Source organism: Hemiscyllium ocellatum, chromosome 4 (assembly GCF_020745735.1).
Source record: "Hemiscyllium ocellatum isolate sHemOce1 chromosome 4, sHemOce1.pat.X.cur, whole genome shotgun sequence".
NCBI classification, from domain to species: Eukaryota; Metazoa; Chordata; class Chondrichthyes; order Orectolobiformes; family Hemiscylliidae; genus Hemiscyllium; species Hemiscyllium ocellatum.
The window spans coordinates 37,244,817-37,266,983 of record NC_083404.1 but is presented as its reverse complement, the minus strand read 5'-3'; the positions used below and the strand labels follow the sequence as shown (position 1 = coordinate 37,266,983).

General features: G+C 43.8%; 2 protein-coding genes across 2 annotated transcripts in view; both read left to right on the top strand.

Moving 5' to 3' along the window:
• The window catches only part of LOC132815181 (uncharacterized), a 39,801-nt gene extending 34,694 nt beyond the window's left edge, over positions 1-5,107 (top strand). Inside the window, exon 3 of the mRNA XM_060823996.1 lies at positions 4,785-5,107. Coding sequence (XP_060679979.1) covers positions 4,785-5,107 — 323 coding nt within the window. The remainder of the gene's footprint in view (positions 1-4,784) is intronic.
• A 2,262-nt stretch (positions 5,108-7,369) lies between these two features.
• LOC132815351 (immunoglobulin lambda-1 light chain-like) overlaps positions 7,370-22,167 on the top strand; it is a 65,289-nt gene continuing 50,491 nt past the window's right edge. The window contains exons 1-2 of the mRNA XM_060824219.1: positions 7,370-7,434; positions 7,524-7,829. Coding sequence (XP_060680202.1) covers positions 7,392-7,434; positions 7,524-7,829 — 349 coding nt within the window. The 5' untranslated portion in view covers positions 7,370-7,391. The remainder of the gene's footprint in view (positions 7,435-7,523; positions 7,830-22,167) is intronic.

Here is a 22,167-nt window from a genome sequence, read left to right as displayed (position 1 = left end):
TATTCAGGTCCGCCAGTTGTCTAGATCTGGGAGATACTCCAACGGCACTCTTGGGAATCCTGTCTATTTCCGGATCCATAATACAATTAAAGTCTCCCCCTATAATTGTATGACGGGCACCAAAGGCCATCAGTTTTGAAAAAGCTTCCGTTATGAACTTAAAGGGGTGTGCCGGGGGGCAGTATACATTTAAGATCCCATATTCCTCTCCATTTATGAGGGCTTTAATCAAAATATATCGTCCAGATTCGTCTTTTATCTGATTTAGAATTTTCAAAGGGAAGTTCTTCCGGACAAGGATAACGACTACCCTGCTTTTTGAATTAAAAGAGGAAAAAAAGGCCTGATCAAATCCGCACTGTCATAATTTTAACTGTTCTTTATCCGACAGGTGTGTCTCCTGTAGGAGAGCTATATCAACTCTCTCCTTCTTAAGATTTGATAATATTTTCTTCCTTTTAACTGGCGAATTACTCCCCCTGACATTCCAGGTGCACCACTTAACCGACTGTTCAGCCATAATCATCTGGACAGATCCGAGACCTCTCGGGAGGGGAAACCCTATCTAGAACATCCCAAGCATGGAGCATACAAGATTTACAAAAGTAAAGACTCTCTGATACACTCAAAACAATATAACAAAAACCTCTTTCTAAGTATAAAAAATATAAAACATTCCGAATTGGAGATTTTCTCCCTTGTTCCCAGGGAGCGTCACTTCCTCTCCCACAGTCCATCTTACCCTCTTCCAACCAGTGCCCCACCCTTGACCCAGGTGTTCCTCAATACAATGAGGAGAATTCAAATATAATATAAAGCTAGAGTTAACAGTGAACACCCCACCCCCACCCACACCCACATCTAAATATATTTGGGAATATTAATACCATATATAACTATAAGATTACAATCTCAACATGTAATACTTAAATATAATACCACAAAATAACAGGGGAAAGAAAAACAACCCCGCTCCTAAAAACAGAAGTAAAATAGAATATGGTAACCACCTTTCCCCATCAACATTAACCAAACGCCCCAACATATATATATATATATATATATACATACACACATAGGGGGAAAGATAAGAAAAGATGAAGGGATGTAAACCAAAATAATGGGAAAGGCAGACCAGCGTCCACAATCTCTTACAGTTTATTTAAGAGAGTCCAAGAATTCCTTAGCCTTCTCCGGTGATCCGAAGTTATATATGGATCCTTCGTGGCTAAGGCGTAGCGTCGCTGGATATCGTAAGGAGTACTGGATATTTAAGTCCCTTAAACACTTCTTCGCCTCATTGAATGCCTTCCTCTTTCGGACCAAAGCTGGGGAGAAGTCCTGGAACAGCATGATCCTGGATCCTTTGTGGGTCATAGCTTGGGGATTTTTCCCAGATTTCTTGAGGCTTCCAGGAGCATCTGCCTCTCCCTATAGCTCTGCAGCTGGAACAGGACCGGGCGTGGGCGCTGGGTTGAGCCGGGCCCACGTACTGTGACCCGGTAGGCCCATTCTACCCTTACCTGGCCTGATCCATTATGCAGATTTAAAAGTTGTGGCAGCCAATGCTCTAAGAATGCTGTCAGCTGATCTCCCTCTTCCTGCTCGGGCAGGCCCAACAACCGAATATTTTTTCTACAGACATCGATTTTCGAGGTCATCAATGTGGTTTTCTAGGTTCTGGACTCGATTCTCGAGAAAACGGATGTGGTCAGCTGTTGATTTTATCCCAGTCTCTGAGGCTGCGGCCTTCGACTCCACCTCTCTGACTCGGCACCCCAATTCCTGAATGTCTCTGCCCTGCTTCTGCAGCTCGGCTGATAGTGCTTCTCTGCTCTGCCGAGACTCATCGATAAAAGCATCAATCTTCGCCTCCCACCTGGCAAACATCTCCTCAAAGCTCATCTTCACTGGTAAATCTCCTGAAGTAGCTGAAGACACCTTTGTTGCAGATGAAGAGGGAGAGGGTGGGGGAGGGGTCCCTGCTTTCTTAGAGCCGCCTGTTCCCTTCCCTTTACTCATTTTCCAGCTAGTATTAGACTATTTAAATGTACTAATAGGTAACTATTTAAGGTTAACAACTATTATAAATGGTTTAGTGAGTGTGGTGGGGGTGGATAGCCCACTTTTCCCAAGTTTTGGGTAGAGCACTGTGGACTCAGTCTTGCTGGGTCGCCGCCATCTTGGATTCCCCCCATGTCTCACAAACTTGATTGAGTTTTTTTTTGAAAAAGTAACAAAGAGGATTGATGAGGGCAGAACAGTAGATGTGTGTGTATGGACCAGTAAGGCGTTTGACTAGGTTCCCCATGGGAGACTGGTGAGCAAGGTTAGATCTCATGGAATACAGGGAGAACTCACCATTTGGATGCACAATGGCACAATGGTAGAAGACAGAGGGTGGTGGAGGGCTGTTTTTTCAGACTGGAGACCTGTGACCAGTGGAGTGCCACAAGGATCGGTGCTGAGTTCTCTACTTTTTGTCATTTACATAAATGATTTGGATGCGAGCATAAGAGGTACAGTTAGTAACTTTGCAGATGACACCAAAATTGGAGGCGCAGTGGACAGTGAAGAAGGTTACCTCAGATTACAACAGGATCTGGATCACATGGACCAATGGGCTGAGAAGTGGCAGATGGAGTTTAATTTAGATAAATGAGGTGCTGCATTTTGGGAAAGCAAATCTTAGCAGGACTCATACACTTAATGGTAAGGTCCCAGGGAGTGTTACTGAACAAAGAGTGCAGGTTCATAGCTCCTTGAAAATGGAGTCGCAGGTAGATAGCATAGTGAAGAAGGCATTTGGTATGCTTTCCTTTATTGGTCAGAATATAGGAGTTGGGAGGTCATGTTGCGGCTATACAGGACATTGGTTAGGCATGCAATTCTGGTCTCCTTCTTATCGGAAAGATGTTGTGAAACTTGAAAGGGTTCAGAAAATATTTACAAGGATGTTGCCAGGGTTGAAGGGTTTGAGCTACAGGGAGAGGCTGAATAGGCTCGGGCTGTTTTCCCTGGAGTGTCAGAGGCTGAGGGGTGAACTTACAGAAGTTTATAAAATCATGAGGGGCATGGATAGGGTAAATAGACAAAGTCTTTTCTCTGGGGTGGGGGAGTCCACAACTAGAGGGCATAGGTTTAGGGTGAGAGGGGGAATGTATAAAACAGACCTAAGAGGCAACTTTTTCAAGCCGAGGGTGGTACATATATGGAATGAGCTGCCAGACTAAGTGGTGGAGGCTAGTAGAATATGTAAAAGTCATTTTGATGGGTATATGAATAGGAAGGGTTTGGAGGGATATGGGCCAGGTGCTGGCAGGTGGGACTAGATTGGGTTGGGATATTTGGTCAGCATGGACGGGTTGGACCGAAGGGTCTGTTTCCATGATGTACATGTCTACGGCTCTATGACCCAATCTAGAAGCTTTCTCCCTCGTAAGTTCCGTTAGGTACTGTTCAGGAAATTACCGTGGATACATACCATGAACGCCTCCTCAAGACTGCCTTGACCGACTTGGTTTGACTGATGAATATCCAGATTAAAATCCTCCCATGATAATCGCCGTACTACTTTTACATGCATCAATTATTTCTTTGTGTTTTTTTGCTCACCCCGCCGTGATGTTATTACTGGTGGCCGATAAACTTCGCCCATTAGTGAATGACAACCTGTACCCCGAATGTAGATCTTTGCAATGCTTGCCGTGGATTTCCCACTGGAATAAGCAGGATAGTAAACAATAACTAAAGTAATTCGTTCAGAGCACCTATTTTGCCGATATTTCGGGAATCTAACCATCGAGCAAGTGCAGCGAATTTGCTAATCCTATTGCCACAGTTGTGTCTGCTTCACTCCTCACCCTCACCACTCCACTCACTACTGTCCCCAGTCTAACTGTACACATCTCCCAGGCTGGACTGGACTGAGCGAGCAGATGAATTCGGAACAGCTTGTTTAAAAGTTACAATCCTAAACGGAATTTTGAATTAACACTTTCCGTGGTCTGTGATACCAAAAGAAGTAAACAAGGAACAATTAAAGACAGAGAGTAAGTGTTCTCACATTTTATAAAGAGGCATTAAACTCGGCAAGGAGCAATGTACGGCAGATGCTGGAATCTGTACTGAAACTAAGAAATGTTGGAGATCACAGCGTCCATGGAGGGGAAGCAAGTTAACATGAAGTGACCGCTCTGATGAAGAGTCTTCTCGACTTGAAGCGTTTGCTTGCTTTCTCACAATGGTTGCCGCCTGAGCCGTTGAGTTCCGTTGGGGGCGGCACGGTGCACAGTGGTTCGCACTGCTGCCTTTTCGCGCCAGAGATCCGGGTTCAATTCCCACCTCAGGCGACTGACACGTTCTCCCCGTGTCTGCGTGGGCTTGTTCCGGTTTTCTCCCACAGTCTAAAGATGTGGGTGAATTGGCCACGCTAAATTGCCCGTAGTGTTAAGTGAAAAGGTAAATGGGGGGGGGGGGTTGCGGGTCGGTGTTGGGCCGAAGTAATCTAATCTTCAGCAGTTTTCTTTAAAGTGGGCGGGTTCAATTTATGCAGAGAAAGGAAATTCCCGCCTTTGGGGGAAAGAGGCGGAAGACACCTCGCCTCCTTTATAGACATAACCTTGAACAACATTAACCTCGTATCGAGTGAGCGAGCCAGTCATTGCACGATGTTCCGGGTGATTGTGGCGCTAGTTTTATCTTGTACGCACATATTTATTTAGGCGTTTTGTTAGTCCACTATTCATCATCGTTTTCAATCGAATTTTGTTCTTTTTTTTCAGATGGGCGTTTGGGTGAATGTTTCTCACAGACACCGATGTCATATGTGAGCAAGCTCGGTAGAAGTGTCAGATTTAAGTGTACCCTAGACAGCGGGAGCACTGTAGTCCATTGGTACCAGCACCGAGAGGGTCAGGCGCCCTCCAGAATATTTTATTATGACGGCAAGGTCAATCCGGATGGGGGATTCGGCAGCAGGTTTAAAGCGGATAAGCAGAACACTGTGTGCACTTTGATAATCAATGATATCGTGAAGGAAGATGCTGCCACTTATTACTGCGCCTATTGGGATAGCACAGTGTTCAACAGAGACAGAAATGCTTGACAAAAACGCGTCTCTCAGCTCGCTCCTCACGCAGCTAGCATAAAAATAACAACTTACATTTATAAAGCGCCACTAACGTCGACACATCATAAAAGGAAATTTAATACAAGGCTAGGTGTGTGTCGGCGGATGTGTATTTGAGGCGGGCTCTAATTTTTTAATTGTGAGGGGCCATTTTGGGTATGATATGAGTTAAAGATGTGTTGCTGGAAACACATTTTCCGCTCTGATCTCCAGCATCTGCAGTCCTCACTTTCTCCTATGATCTGAGTTAGCCTTTAATCGTTGTTAAGTGCCGAGTTGGATTTGTGAGAAACAAAGTTCACTCACTGCAATAATTTCAGTCCGAGACAAGATCTGAATCAGCAGAGCTCTTTATTTCACACTTGCAAGTGGGTGTGATGTCCACAAGGCAGGGACAAAACACACCGAATTCAACAAGCACTCGATATTTATACAATTTGGTTCCTATATGTTTGTTTCTTATTTCATTGTCTCCCCACCACACCGTTTACATCCTCCACTTCCCTAAGACCCTCCTGCTTATCTCGTGTCTTATCCGGTCTTGTCTGTGAAAAACATGCTCATTCCTATTCTCAGGGCTGTTTGCCCTTACCCTGCTTCCCTAACCATTATTTACTCCTTCCATTGGTGCCTTCCTCTCAGCATCCTGCCATTAAGACTCGTTTAATTGTGTTTTGTTCCTGTGTTTCTGTAAAAGTGGGAAACAGATGTTTATACAGGCATATTGAGTTTAACTGTCTGTTTTCACAGCATCTTATCACGAAGCCCTTCTAACTAAGGTTACCATTTGTTACATTCTTAGCAAACCAATTAGCATTTCCTCCACAGAGTTCACATTCTTGTTGACTCAGCTCCTGGCTGAAACAATTACGCACTGATGGAGTTCACTTATTTTTTATATAAAGAATTTTAGAATTGCAGAAGAAACATAAATTTCCTATATCTCACAGATTTGAATTAGATAGAATGTTTTATTAAATTTCATGAAATCACTTAAGATCAATTTTCGTATATTCTTACTCAAGCTAAAAGAGCGGTGTGTTAAACTGCATAAACACGCTCAGAGGCAGCACAGATTCTGTGAAATTGCGAAGTGGCTGAACCAGCCTTAACCCGGGGGCCTTATTCGGAAACGGAATATGAGGATGACCCGGAACCACAGGAAGAAGGACGTCATTGAATTTAGCCAAGGATGGGAATGAAGCACATGCTTCGGAGAGGAGTTGGGTTGGCACCTCGGAAGATCGGGAGTGGTGCAGAGGTGGTGTTGCCACCTTTCCAATTTGTAAAAAAAAATGTGCTTGGCTAAAACAGGCAATTTCTGAATTTGGGTCAAGCACTGTCCACGTGACAGACGACGTATAAATGTCTGTTGAATCCTAGTTGAGTTGGAGCGTAACCTCGGATTTTTTTTCGCTGTGGACGACTCGCCCAATGTTAGCTCAATGAAGGATCGTTGATCTGTACCGGAAGGCTCCTGATATTATTTCGTATCATAATCTACCACAAAAGCAAAAAAAAACATTTTGGCAATGACCCATCCATTCACAAGTTAAAATGTTAAACTGTGATGACAAATTCAATAATTTTGGTTTGCATTCCCTTGATTAAGAACTGGTTTATTTGAGCTATTTGAAATGAGAAAGATTTGGGAGTGCGTAGATAAGGAGCAATAAAGTTATTTGGTGGGGAAAGAGTACAGAAACATTGGACAAAATGTTAAAATTATTGCCGGGGTCACTCAGGGATGATTTCAGAAAGCGCCGAGGAGTGGAGTTCCCACCCCCTACAATTTTCAGAAGTTCAGGATCAAATTAAACTTCATGATTCTGCTGTTGCTGTTTCCACGTTCTCTGGACCACCTCTTGTTTCTGTTCACTTCCCATTACTATCACTGTTTCCCTTGCACCGCTATCCCTTGAGATATCTAACTCTCCCATCCTCCACCCGGTCACAGATTTCCCTTTGGTTGATACCTCCCCCTTCCCTATTTCCCTGCCTTCTCTCTGGGTTAAAAACCCTGTCGACATCTCAGCGTTTTCCAGCTCAGGTTTCTGAAACGTTAGCTCGGTTTCTCTCTCCACAGCTGCTGCTGGAGTATTTCCAACATTTTCTGTTTATATTGCAAATAACCGACTTGGAGGGCAGGGGGAGGAGTTCAACCCTGACCAATGTCTCACTGATTGGTTTGAAAGAAACGATTCATTTCTTTTTAGTTTCTATCCAGCTGCTTGAGAGAACAGTTGAAGACCGTGTGAACATGTCGCTGTATTACTGGCTCATTGTGGTAACCGCATTGCCCTGTATGTGTTTCTGACGCTATTATTCAGATATCGTTGTTCATTTGCAACCACCAAGCGGTTATTTGTAACCCTGTATATTCTTTCCTTAGGCGGATATTTTGCACAAACATTGAAACAGACTGTCCCATCCACGACCAGAAATGTGGGTAAAACCGTTCGATTCAAATGCGAAGTCGAAGGATTAACTATCAGTAGCAGCGATCCCCTTCACTGGTACCAGCAAAAACCCGGTCAGGCACCCACCCGAATCCTTTATTATGGATCAGGCACAACCTGGGATCCGGGATTTGGTGATCGGTTCAAAGCTGAGAAATCTAAAAATAACGAATTCTCCCTCAGAATCGAAAAATTACAGGAAGAGGACACGGCCACCTATTACTGTGCCTGCTGGATATATACACACTGCGAGGCATCAATGCAATGTTTGTACAAAAACACTGAACCATTCGAAGCTAAGCTATCAGAGAAACCCACACACCCCTCCCCTAGTTGGGTGAAGTAGCAGCAACACCACAGCTGGAGCTGGGTCTGAGCCTTTTCCGCCGGAATCCGTGAATTGGCGAGTGATGTGACGCCAGCCAAGTCTCAGCCGTGTTGATCAACTTACCTCTTCAGATCTTAGAGGGAAAGTACTGAGAGCCGACTCACTGTGGAGTTCTCGGCTTTGGGGAGAGCAGGATGCGCGCTGCCGATGTTGCGGTGATGTTCTCCCTGTGCGGGAGGGTGGAGTTATTTCTTTGCGGAAATGTTTCTTTAGTCAGAGTGTGGGCAGTGTCAACCCGCCCAATGTCGCTGGTGGACGGGGCTGGATCAGGGAAGCCTGGGTGTTATTTAGCTCTGGCCCCACTGCAGCAATAAAGGACACGCCAACATGTAACTTCGCGTTACTTCACAGACGGCGTCCTGAGCTGAGTAAACGGAGATACTGTACAAAACCATGCTTCTGTTTTACTTGGAGTTAGTTGTGATTTGGGACAGTTCTGCCTGAAAAGATGGTGGAAACAAATCCTGGAGTCAGTTCCGAAAGCAAACTAGGTAACGATTTGAAATTATACAGGACATTGGTGAGGACGCACTTGGAATATTGTGCGCAGTTTTGGTCTTCTTATTTGAGGAATGTGCAGTGAAGGTTTACCACATAGACTCCTGGCATAGCAAGGCTGACTTATCACCAGAGGTTGAGTCGGTTAGGATTGTATTGAGTGGAAGTTAGGAGAACGACTAGAAATCTCATAGAAACCAATATAATTCTAACACCACTAGACTGGTTCCATGCAGGAAAGATGCTCCCGGTGGCGGAAGAATCCAGGACCAGGAGTCCCAGTTTAAGGAATCAGGTAAGGGCCTTTTAGGACTGAGATGTGGAGAAGTATCTTCAGCCCAGAGAGATGAAAATCATTACTACAGAAAATGTTTCAGGCCACAAATATTGAATGTTTTCAAGAAGGAAGTAGATATAGCTCTTGATGTGAAAGGGAACAAAGTAAGTTGGGATGGGGGAGGAAGAGGGTGGTAGGGAAGGCAGGATAAGAGTATTAAACTCCATGCTAAAAATGTGTTGCTGGAAAAGCGCAGCAGGTCAGGCAGCATCCAAGGAACAGGAGATTCGACGTTTCGGGCATAAGCCCTTCTTCAGGACTCCTAGCAACACATTTTCTAGCAACACATTTTCAGCTCTGATCTCCAGCATCTGCAGACCTCACTTTCTCCTATTAAACTCCATGTTCTAGATTAGAGTGATGTTGGAAAAGCACAGCAGGTCAGGCAGCATGGAGAAGCAGAAAAATCGCTGTATTCCTGATGAAGGGCTTTTGCCTGAAATGTCGATTTTCCTGCTCCTCGGATGCTGCCTGACCTGCTGTGCTTTTCCAGCGCCACTCTAATCTAGAGGAGAAAGTGAGGACTGCAGATGCTGGAGACCAGAGTTGAAAAAATGTGCTGGAAAAAACACAGAATGCCAGGCAGCATCCGAGGAGCAGGAAAATCGACGTTTCGGGCATAAGCCCTTCTTCAGGAATCACTCTAATCTAGACTCTGGGTTCCAGCATCTGCAGTCCTTGATTAGAAAGCTTTTCCAAAGAAGCAGAACTGACAGAACGATAGAGGCTAACATTTTTTTCCGATCCAAAATATCACGTTTAGCGAATTTGCTGCAAATTGTAACTTCAAAAGACCCCGATAACTGGCTCTCCGGATGGACAAGGCAGGAGGTTAAAATAGCTGCCAGTGTTAATATCACCTGGCGGCTCTCCCGATTATGAAGTCATATCTGCTACTATTTTCAGATGATGTCCTGAAACACTAACTTGCTGTCGGGAGCGTTGAAGCAGAAAAGTTTTTTCAATAAATATTTTTATTGAAAAGCTTTTTAAAATCTTTCACAAAACATTTATATATAAAGAAAAACAATCATCCAAACAGAAAAAGCAAAACTATAAAGAACAAGGCCATAACATTGTACTTTTGTTACTAAACAACCCACTATTCTACCAAAACAAACCTATCTACTTAACTAAAACTAAACTACAAACTTATTGAATAAATACTAGCTTAAATTACATTCAAGTTACTTAAATTAGATAATGTCTTACTACTTTATTCCATCACACCTCCACTGAGGCTCCCAACCCTAGGAGTATCCCCTACAGTACCCATATTCTTTTCTTTCCAATCTCCTCCTTCTGTGGCCCCACAGGCACCCATAAAGATTCCCACGGCTATACCATGGCCCTGATTAATATTGCTGACAAGTCAGTTTCAATATATTTTAAAAAGGACCACCACATCCTATAAAATTGTTCCGTTTTGTGGTGCACCATATTTGTGAAGTAATCTGGGGGGAGATCCTCCTTCACCATCTTACACCATCCCATAAGACCTGGTGGTTTTTCTGATTGAGTAAGATGTTCTTCCTCGCGCAATGGGCCAGGATATTATACAGTCTCTTCCCATGTTCCCCAGAGAGGGGAAGTTTGGCAGCCCCAAAAGAAGAATGACTGGATCCATATTAATTTCAGTCGGTGGCACGGTGGCACAGTGCTTAGCACTGCTGCCTCACAGCACCAGAGACCCGGGTTCAATTCCCGCCTCAGGCGACTGACTGTGTGGAGTTTGCACGTTCTCCCCGTGTCTGCGTGGGTTTCCTCCGGGTGCTCCGGTTTCCTCCCACAGTCCAAAGATGTGTGGGTCAGGTGAATTGGCCATGCTAAATTGCCCATAGTGTTAGGTAAGGGGTAAATGTAGGGGTATGGGTGGGTTGCGCTTCGGCGGGTCGGTGTGGACTTGTTGGGCCGAAGGGCCTGTTTCCACACTGTAAGTAATCTAATCTAAAAAAAATACAGCGCAGAACAGGCCCTTCAGCCCTCGATGTTGCGCTGACCTGTGAATTATTCTCAGCTGGCCCCCCTACACTATCCCAAAATCATCCATGTGCTTATTTAAGGATTGTTTAGATCTCCCGAAAGTGGCTGAGTTGACTACATTAGCAGGTAGGGCATTCCATGCACTTATCACTCTCTGCATAAAGAACCTGCTTCTGACATCTGTCTTAAATCTATCGCCCCTCAATTTGTAGTTATGCCCTCTCGTACGAGCTGACATCATCATCCTACAAAAAAGACTTTCACTGTCTCCTCTATCTAATCCTCTGATCATCTTGTATATTTCTATCAAATTCCCTCTTAGCCTTCTTCTCACCAATGAGAACAGGTTCAGACTTTCCTCATAAGGCCTTCCCTGCAGACCAGGCAACATCCTGGTAAATCTCCTCTGCACCTTTTCCAATGCTTCCACATCCTTCCCGAAATATGGGGACCAGAACTGTACACAATATTCCAAGTGTGGCCACACCAGCGTTTTGTATAGTTGCAGCATGATATTGTGGCTCTGGAAGTCCCTCTACAAATGAACCTAACACACCATATGCCTTCTTAACAGCACTAAACACCTGGGTGGCAACTTACAGGGATCTATGTACATGGACTCCAAGATCCCTCTGCACATCCACACCACCAAGAATCTTTCTGTTAACCCAGTACTCTGCCTTCCTGTTATTCTTCCCAAAGTGTATCTCCTCACATTTAGCTGCATTGAACTCAATTTGCCACCCCCAGCCCAATTCTGCAGTTTACCCAAGTCCCCGTGCAATCTGTAACAGTCTTCCAAACTGTCCACTACTCCACCGACTTTAGTGTCATCTGCAAATTTACTAATTCATCCACTTATGCCTGTGTCTAAGTTATTTATAAAAATGACAAGCAATAGTAGTCCCAAAACAGATCCTTGTGGCACACCACTAGTAACCGGACTCCAGGCTGAATATTTTCCATCAACCACCACTTGCTGACTTCTTTCAGAAAGTCAGTTTCTAATCCAAATGGCTAAATCACCCTCAATTCCATGCCTCTGCACTTTCTCCAACAGCCTACCACGTGGAACCTTATCAAAGGCTTTACTGAAGTCCATGTATACCACATCAACTGCCCTAACCTCATTTACATGCTTGGTCACCTTCTCAAAAAACACAATGAGGTTTGTGAGACATGACCTGCCCTTGACAAACCATGTTGACTATCTGAAATCAAATTGTTGCTTGCTAGATGATTATAAATTTTATCTCTTATAATTCTTTCCAAAACCTTTCCTACAACAGAAGGGATTGATAGGAAGGGTGAGGGGAGTTACAAATTTAAAATATTCTATATGAATGCATGAAGCATTAGAAATAATGTGGATGAGCTTGAAATTGGCAGTTACGATGTTGTGGGGATGACTGAGACATGGCTTCAAATGGACAGGGCTTGGGAAATGAATATTCAAGGCTATAGGTGCTATTGTAAGGACAGACTGACTGGCAGAGGGGGTGGGGTGGCCCTGTTGGTAAGGAATGATATTCAGTCCCTTCCGTGGGGGGACCTAGAATCAGGGGATGTAGAGTCAGAATAAGGAGCTGAAATTGGCCTGTCGTAAAGATATTACTACAGTTGTTATGGGGATTTCAACACGCAGATAGTCTGGGAGAATCAGGATGGTACTGGACCCCAAGAAAGGGAATTTGTGGAATGCCTCCAAGATGGATTCTTAAAACAGCTTGTGCTGGAGCCTACCAGGGAGAAAGCAATATCTGGTGTTGTGCAACGAACCGGATTTGATCAGGGACCTTGAAGTAAAGGAGCCATTAGGAGGTAGTGACCACAATACAACAAGCTTTAATCTGCAGTTTGAAAGGGAGAGGGTAGAATCAGAAGTGACAATGTTTCAGTTGAATAAGGGGAACTATGGAGCTATGAGGGAGGAGCTGCCAATGTTCAATGGTGCAATTCCCTAGCAGGGATGGCAGTGGAACAACAATGGCAGGTATTTCTGGGTATAATGCAGAAGATGCAGGATCAGTTCATTCCAAAAAGGAAGAAAGATCCTAAAGGGAGGCAGGCCGTGGCTGACGAGGGAAGTTAAGGACCATATAAAGACAAAAGGGAAAAAGTATATCATAGCAAAGATGAGTGGGAAATCGGAGGACGGGCAAACTTTTAAAAAACAACAGAGGATTACAAAAAAGGAAATATGCAAAGAAAAAATAAGGTACAAAGGGAAACTGGCCAAAAATATAAAGAAGGATGGTAAAGGCTTTTTTAGGTATGTGAAAAGAAAAAAAATGGTTAAGACTAAAATTGGGCCCTTGAAGACAGAAACAGGCAAATTTATTACAGGGAACAAAGAAATGGCAGAAGAGTTGAATTGGTACTTTAGATCTCTCTTCAATGGGGAAGACATGAGCAATCTCCCAGATATAATAGTGGCTGAAGGACCTGAACTGAAGGGAATTTATATTAGGCAGGAAATGGCGTTGGAGAGACTGTTAGGTCTGAAGGCTGATAAGTCCCTGGTACTGAAGGATGTGGCTCTAGAAATCGTGGATTCATTGGTGATCATTTTCCAATGTTCTACAGATTCAGGATCAGTTTTGCAGATTGGAGGGTGGCTAATGTTGTCCCACTTTTTAAGAAAGGAGGGATAGAGAAAACAGAGAATTATAGACCAGTTAGTCTGACCTCAGTGGTGGGAAAAATGCTGGAGTCAACTATAAAGGATAAAATTACGACACATCTGGATAACAGTAATAGAATAAGTCAGAGTCAGCATGGATTTATGAAGGGGAAGTCATGCTTGACTACTCTTCTGGAACTTTTTGAGGATGTAACTCTGAAGATGGACAAGGGAGATCCAGTGGATATAGAATACTTGGACTTTCAGAAAGCCTTTGATAAAGTCCCACGTGGGAGGTTAGTGAGCAAGATTAGGTATTAGAGGCAAAATATTGACATAGATTGAAAATTGATTGGCTGACAGGAAACAAAGAGTAGTGATAAACAGTTCCCTTTCAGAATGGCAGGTGGTGACCAGTGGTGTGCCACAGGGATCAGTGCTTGGACTGCAGCTTTTTGCAATGGACATTAATGATATAGATGAAGTTATTAAAAGTAATATTAGCAAATTTGCTGATGATACAAAGCTGGGTGGCAGGGTGAAATGTGAGGAGGATGTTAGGATACTACAGGGTGACCTGGACAGGTTAGGTGAGTGGACAGATGCATGGCAGATGCAGCTTAATGTGGATAAATATGTGGCTATCCACTTTGGTGGCAAGAACAGGAAGGCAAATTACTACCTAAATTGAGTCAAGTTAGGTAAAAGGGCAGTACAATGAGATCTAGGTGTTCTTGTACATTAGTCAATGAAAGCAAGCATGCAGGTACAGCGGGCAGTGAAGAAAGCTAATAGCATGCTGGCCTTCATAGTAAGAGGAATTGAGTGTAGAAGCAAAGAAGTCCTTCTGCAGCTGAACAGGGCCATGGTGAGACCGTGCCTGGAATATTGTGCGCAGTTTTGGTCTCTAAATTTGAGGAAAGACATTCTGGCTATTGATGCAGTGCAGCGAAGGTTCACTAGGTCAATTCCCGGAATTGCAGGACTATCTTACGCTGAAAGATTGAAGCGAGTTGGCTTGTATATGCTTGAGTTTAGAAGGCTGAGAGGGGATCTGATTGAGACATATAAGATTATTAAAGGATTGCATACTCTGGAGGCAGGAAGCATGTTTCTGCTGATGGGTGAGTCCCGAAGCAGAGGACACAGTTTAAAAATAAGGGGTGGGCCACTTAGAACAGAGTTGAGGAGAAACGTCTTCACCCAGAGAGTGGTGGGTGTATGGAATGCTCTGCCTCAGAAGGCTGTGGAGGCCAAGTCTCAGGATACTTTCAAGAAAGAGTTGGATAGAGCTCTTAAGGATAGTGGAATCAAGGGTTATGGGGATAAGGCAGGAACAGGATACTGATTGAGGATGATCAGCCATGATCATAATGAATGGTGGTGCTAGCTCGAAGGGCAAAATGACCTACTCCTGCACCTATTGTCTATTGTCTATAAGTAAGGCTCACCGGTTTATAATAACTTGGGTCATCTCTACTGTCCTTCTTGAATAAGGGCACAACATTTCCAATCCTCCATTCCTCTGGTAGTAAACCTGTAGACAATGATGACTCAAATATCAAAGCCAAGGGCTCTGCTATCTCCTCCCTAGCTTCCCAGAGGATCCATGGATAAATCCCATCTGGCCCAGGGGATTTGTCTACTTTCAATCCTTCTAGAATTGATAACACCTTTTTGTAATTAACCTCAATCCTTTCTAGCCTAATATCTCATATCTCATTATTCTCCACTACAATATTCTCCTTTTCCTGAGTGAAAACCAATGAGAAATATTCATTTAGCATCTCTCTGATCTCCATAGGGTCCACGCTCAACTTCCTACTTCTGTCTTTGACTGGCCCTATTCCTACCCTAATCATCTTTTTATTCCTCACATACCTATAGAAAGCTTTAGGGTTCTTCTTTATTCTATTTGTTAAAGACTGCTCGTGTCCTCTGTTTGCTCTTCTTAATGCTCTCTTTAAATGTTTCCTAGCTGATCTGTAACTCTCCATCGCCTCATCTGAACCATCTTGCCTCATCAACTCATAATCCTCCTTCTTCTTCTTAGCAAGAGATGCAGTTTCTGTGGTAAACCCCAGTTCCCTTACCTTATCACTTCCTCCCTGCCTAACAGGGACATACCTATCAAGGACATGCAATATCTGTTCCTTAAACCAGCTCCACATTTCCATTGTCTGCATCCCCTGCATTTTGCTACCCCATTCTATGCATCCCAATTCTTGCCTAATCGCATTATAATTGACCTTGCCCCATTGATAACTCTTGACCTGTGGCATGTACCTATCCCTTTCCATTGCTAAACTAAACGTAACTGAATTATGGTCACTCTCTCCAAAGTGTTTACTTACAGCTAAATCAAACACTTGGCCTGGTCCATTACCAAGCACCATGTCCAATGTGGCCTCCCTTCTTGTCGGACCTTCGACATACTGTGTTAGGAAACCCTCCTGTACACATTGGACAAAAACTGATCCATCCAACATACTAGAGTTATAGCATTTCCAGTCGACGTTGGAGAAGTTAAAGTTCCCCCATAATGACCACCCTGTTCCTTTCACTCCTACCCAGAATACTTTTGCTAATTCTCTCTTTCACCTCCCTGGAACTCTGCGGAAGCCTATAAAAAACTCCAAGCAATGTGACCTCTCCTGTCCTGTTTCTAACCTCAGCCCCCACTACCTTAGTAGATGATTCCTCATCTAAAGTTCTCTCAGCCACTGTAATGCTATCCTTGACTAACAAGGCCATACCTCCTCTTCTTTTACGGCCTTGCCTGTTCTTAATGAAATATCTAAACCCTGCAACCTGCAACATCCATTCCTCATCCTGCTCGATCCATGTCTCCGAAATGGCCACAACATCGAAGTCCCAGGTACCTATCCATGCTGCAAACTCATCTACCTTATTTCGGATACTTCTGGCATTGAAGTAGACACACTTCAACCAGTTTGCTGTCTGCCACCACATTCCTGTAACCCTGAAATCCTATCCCTGTCCTTCCTTCTCTCATCCTCCTGTGCACTGCAACTACACCTCCAGTTCCCATCCCCCTGCTGAGCTAGTTTAAACCCACCTGAATAGCACCAGCAAATTTCCCAGGCAGGATATTAGTTCAAGTGAAGACCGTCCTGTTTGTACAAGTCCCACCTTCCCCAGAATGAGCCCTATTATCCAAAAACCTGAAACCCTCCCTCCTGCACCATCCTTGCAGCCACGTGTTCAGCTGATATCTCTCCTTATTCCTTGCCTCGTGATCACGTGGCACGGGTGACAAACCAGAGATAACAACTCTGTTTGTTCGAGCTCTCAGCTTCCGCCCTAGCTCCCTGCCTTACATCCCTATCCCTCTTTCTACCTATGTCGTTGGTACCTACATGGACAACAACTTGAGGCTGGTCACCCCCTCCCTTCAGGACCCCAAAGATACGATCCGAGACATCACAGACCTTGGTACCTGCGAGGCAACACACCAACCGCGAGTCTCGTTCACTCCCAACAAACCTTCTATCTGAGCCTCTAACTATTGAGTCCCCAATGACTAGCTAGCATTTCTGGTGCCATATGAGCCCTATATAAGATCTTCAATTGCATAGCCTGTGCTCTGTTACATACTGAAATTTTCCTTACATTTTCCCAGATATCTTCCCATATCTCCAGTGAAATATCGTGTCCTATCTCTCGGTTCCACGCCTTATGGAGTACCTCCATATCCTCCAGAGCACGTCCTTTCTGTAAATGAAATAATGTACCAAGTGAAAGAGTACTCATATACTGGAGTCCCTTTTCTTTACACCTGATACATAACATTGGGCCAGGAGTGTGGTCATCCTCTGTATATAGTCCCTTATCTGGAAGTATCGGAAAAGGTCCTTATTGGATAATCCATATTTCTGACTTAACTGACTGAATGACAAAAAGACCTCTCCCTCCAAAAAATCTCCCAAACATAGAATTATTTTCTTCTCCCATGTCTTAAAGCCAGAGTCCATTGTCCCAGGTTGAAATCCTTGGGCTCCTACCAATGGGGTAAATGGCAAAGTCTTAAACCAATTGCCCTCATCTTGCCACATTATCCTCCAAGCTTTCACCGTAATCAAGATATTTGGACTATTGCATTGCTAGGTCATTGATTTCATCTTATCCATAAATAATAAATTAATTAGAGGACATTTCGACTGTGAGGCTTCAATATCAAGCCATATCAATTCTGAATTCCCTCGTACCCAGTCACCAACACACGTTAACAAAGCATTTATTTGATATTTCTTCAAATCCAGAAGATCCACCCCTCCCTCAGCTTGCTAAAGCTGTAATTTAGTGAATTTAATTAGAGGACGTCTATGGCACCAAATAAAGGACCCTAGCCAACTATTAATCCTCCGTAATACTTGTCTAGATAACAGTAATGGGAGCATTCTCGTGGGATGTAGCAGTCAGGGAAGGACATTCATCTTAATCAGAACTATTCGGTCCAGCCATGATAATGGTAATCCCTCCCATCGCTGCAAATCCTGTTTTATCCTCTCTAGTAATTGTACAAAGTTAGCCTTATATAGCAGGTGGAAGGAAGGGGTAATAAAAATTCCCAAATACAGAATATCTTTTGGTGACCACCTAAACGGGAATTGCTTTTTATTCTTCAAGTTATGCATCTCCACGAACCCCACTGTCATATAACCTGAAAACTACCATATGAATTAATTGATTGGATCAGTCGGGGAATAGACTTCTCCAGTTCGGCCAAGAATAAAGGGATATCATCAGCATATGGGGTAATATGGTTCTCCCATTCCCACCTTTGGCGTTACTGTTTCAAAGTCTCTTCTAATAGTGTCGGCTAATGGTTCAATCGCCAAGGTAAATAGCAGCAGTGATAAAGGGTACCCCTGTCGACTACCTCTTCTAATATTAAAATTATTTGACTGAATACCATACTGCTACCCATCTGGCAAAGGATCCCCCCAAACCAAGACGCTCTAGAACCTCAAATAGATATAGCCATTCTATCTGATCAAAGGCTTTTTCTGCATCAAAGGAGACCACCTACCCTGGAATCAATCTTTGCTGACATAACTGTACGGTATTCAGTACTCTCCTAATATTGTTAGAGGGACTGCGGCCCTCAATAATATCTATCTGGTCTTCTTTTATAATACGGGACAAAACCTTCTCCAACCTCAGAGCCAACATCTTTGATAAAATTTTGAAATCTACATTCAATAGCGAGATTGGTCTCTTTAAAGTATATTCTTCGGGGTTCGTCTCTTCCTTTAAAATAAAGGCGATTTTAGCTTCCGTAAGAGTAGACGGCAGACAATCCTGTGTATAAAAGTATTTATACATCCCCAGAAGTGGTTCCACTAATATCTTTTATGAATTCCTTATAAAATTCAGTTGGGAATCCATCTGACTAGATTAGATTACCTACAGTGTGGAAACAGGCAATTCAACCCAACAAGTCCACACCGACCCGCAACTCACCCATATCCCTACACTTACCCCTTCACCTAACACTACGGGCAATTTAGCATGGCTAATTCACCTGACCTGCACATCTTTGTGACTGTGGGAGGAAACCGGAGCACCCAGAGGAAACCCACACAGACACAGGGAGAATGTGCAAACTCCACACAGTCAGTCGCCTGAGGCGGGAATTGAACCCGGGTCTCTGGCACTGTGAGGCAGCAGTGCTAACCACTGTGCCACCATGCCACCCTGATCTTGGTGCTTTGCCACTTTGGAGATGTTTTATTGCTTCCTGCACTTCCTGTACTGTTAGGGGCGCATTCAAAAGGGAAGCCTGCTCCTTACTCACATTGAGGAGGTGCAGATTTTCAAAGGACTGCATTCCCATTGTACTATATTTGCTTTCCTCCAACCGATATAACACATCAAAATATTCCCTAAACCTAGCATTGATCTTTTTTGAATCAAGGGTAATTGCCCCAGTCTTCTCCCTGACAGAGATAATAGATTGGGAGGCTTTTTTTCTCCTTACTAAATAACCCAGATGTTTACCAGGCTTATCTCCGAATTCAAACAGTCTTAGTTTGGCAAAGGAGATCTCTTTTTTTAGCCACTTGTGTGTATTGAGTCGCGGGCAGCCCGGAGAGCTGTGACCCGCTGAAGTTTAACCAATGACGGTTTATTATAATATGTTTCAATTACCTTCAGTCAGGCCTCCAGCAACTCCTGCTGCTCCTCCCTCTGCCTTTTTCTAGTCGTTGAATACGAAATAATCAGACCTCATAAATATGCCTTAGTGGTCTCCCAAAGTATTGCCGGATTACCAGCTGTACCTGAATTAATATCCCAAAAGGTCCTGAATTCCCTTGTAATATATTCAATAAATTTACTATCCCCTAACAAAAATGAATCCATGCGCCAGTGATGTGCATTTGTTCCACTGCCCTTGGCTTTAATATTTAAGTATACTGGCGGATGATCCGAAGCAGCTATATTCCCTACTTTACACACAAATATTCTGTCCAGACAATCAGATGGCATAAAAATATATCAATTTGCTTATGACATTTGTGTGGGTTGGAATACAACATGAAATCTCTTCCATTAGGGTGGGGTTACCACCACACATCCACTAATCCCAACTCATCGCACATGTCCACGAACCGTTTAGACTGCCAGGCCTTTGGCACCTTGTCAATCTCTGGATCTATAAACCTTCTCCAATAATCATACATTGAACCCCAAGATTAAATAATTTAGCCCCTGCATCAATTAGAAATTTAAGAGGGTGCGTCGGGGTACAATATACATTCAGAACACCGTATTCTTCTCCATGTATTAGGGCTTTCAAAATAACAAACCTTCCATGATCATCCTTAATCTGTTCCATTACTTGTAAGGGGAGGTTCCTTCTTATCAGTATAGCTACCCATCTATTCTTAGAACTGAAGGATGAGAAAAACACCTTGCCATAACCACCCCCTGCTCCCCCGCACCCTCCCCCCCTCCACTACCCACCTCACCCCCAATGTTGTAGTTTCAAATGTTCCTTGTCAGTTAGGTGCGTCTCTTGCAGCAGGGCAATATCCACCCTTTCCTTCCTGAGGCCCGACAAGACCTTTCTTCTTTTAACCTTTTATATTCCAGGTGCACGACCTGAACAAATCACTAGCCATGGTCATCGAGAACAGCCCGTGGTTTCCCAGGAAGAAGTAACTTATCTGAGGCGTGATGAGTTACAAAGATACTAACTCGATGAAATCTAAGAACTATTCCAATAGATCTAATAAAATAACACTACATTTAACTGAAGCAAATACCCAAATAATCCCCCATTCACTCAGGATCTTCCCTCTGCCCATAAGAGGCCCCCTTCCCAATCCCTATTACCATCTTAACTCCCTCTAGCTGAGGCTGTGCCTTAGCCCCAGGCAATTCACAAATAATAAAGACTTGTTATTTACATTCTGAAACAGTGGATACCTCTCCCCCAATCCACCCCCACCCCCACCCCTGCCCCACATCGTAGTCAGAAATATAGTCACCCCAAATGCAAAATCAAAGCAATGTCATTAAAAAGAAGGATCCTAGCTATTACCCAGTCAATCGATAGATAAAATAGTTCCAATTTAACAAATTTTAAACAAAAGCATACATGTACAACCAATAATCACAAAAAAGGGGACGAGGGAAAGTGGGGGAGGGGGGGTAATTCGAAAAAAAAATGCAAACCAATGTTCCCAATAATGCCCCCTCCCCTCTCATCCCAATTCAGGTCCTTCATTTCAGAGATTTCACAAATCCTTTGCCTTTTCAGCAGAGTCAAGTCATATATTGATCCCCCATGTGTTTTGCGCAACATGGCCAGGTACCTCATGGAGTATTAGATACTTAAGTTCTGTAATTCTTTTTTATCATCATAAAATGTTCTTCTCCTCTTGACCAGGGTCCTGAAAAATCTTGAAAAAAACATTATCTTTGAACGTTTATACATTAAGACTTGTGAATTCTTTCCCAGTCTTCTTGCTGCTGCTTCCACTATTTACTGTTTTTCTTTTTACAGGAGCTGCACTACGACCACACAGGGGTGCTGTTCCAGCCTGGACCTACGTGTTGTGATCCAGTAGGCCTGCTCCACACTTACCAGGCCTGACTCCAAGTATAGCTGCAGAAACCTTGGGAGCCATCCCTCTAGGAAGCCAGCGAGATCCTTGCCTTCATCACATTCTGGGAGGCCCAGAATCCGTAAGGTTTTACTTCTATTTTTATTTTCTAGATTATTGACTTGATCTTGAAGGACCCGAACCTGGTCTTCCTCCTGAGGCCTCAACCAGGGTCTCTAATGCCGTGGTCCTTTCCTTCACTGCCTCCAGTCTTCGTTCCAGGAGCTGCATTTCCTTCTCATGCTTTTTTAGCATGGCAGACAGTGGCTCCACTGCTGCTTGAATCCAAGCAAACTCTGAGAGTAAGTACTGCTGTCCTGCTGGATCCAAAGGGACCATCCAGAGACTGAGTACTGGCTGCAGGCACCCCCGATGCAGTAGGGGAGTGCCCTGTCTGCTAACCTCCTTTAGGCCCTTTTCCTTTACCGGTCTTCATCCTGGCCTGAAGGTGTTTCAGGTGAAATCATCAGTAAGTTTAAATTAATACTTTTTCCTCCTTGGAGTGGTTAAAAATGGGGTAAAGGTCCACTTTGCCCAGGGGTATGGCAGAGAGCTCAACACAGCAGACCACTCAGACTGCTGCCATCTTGGATCCCCCGAAGCAGAAAAGTTA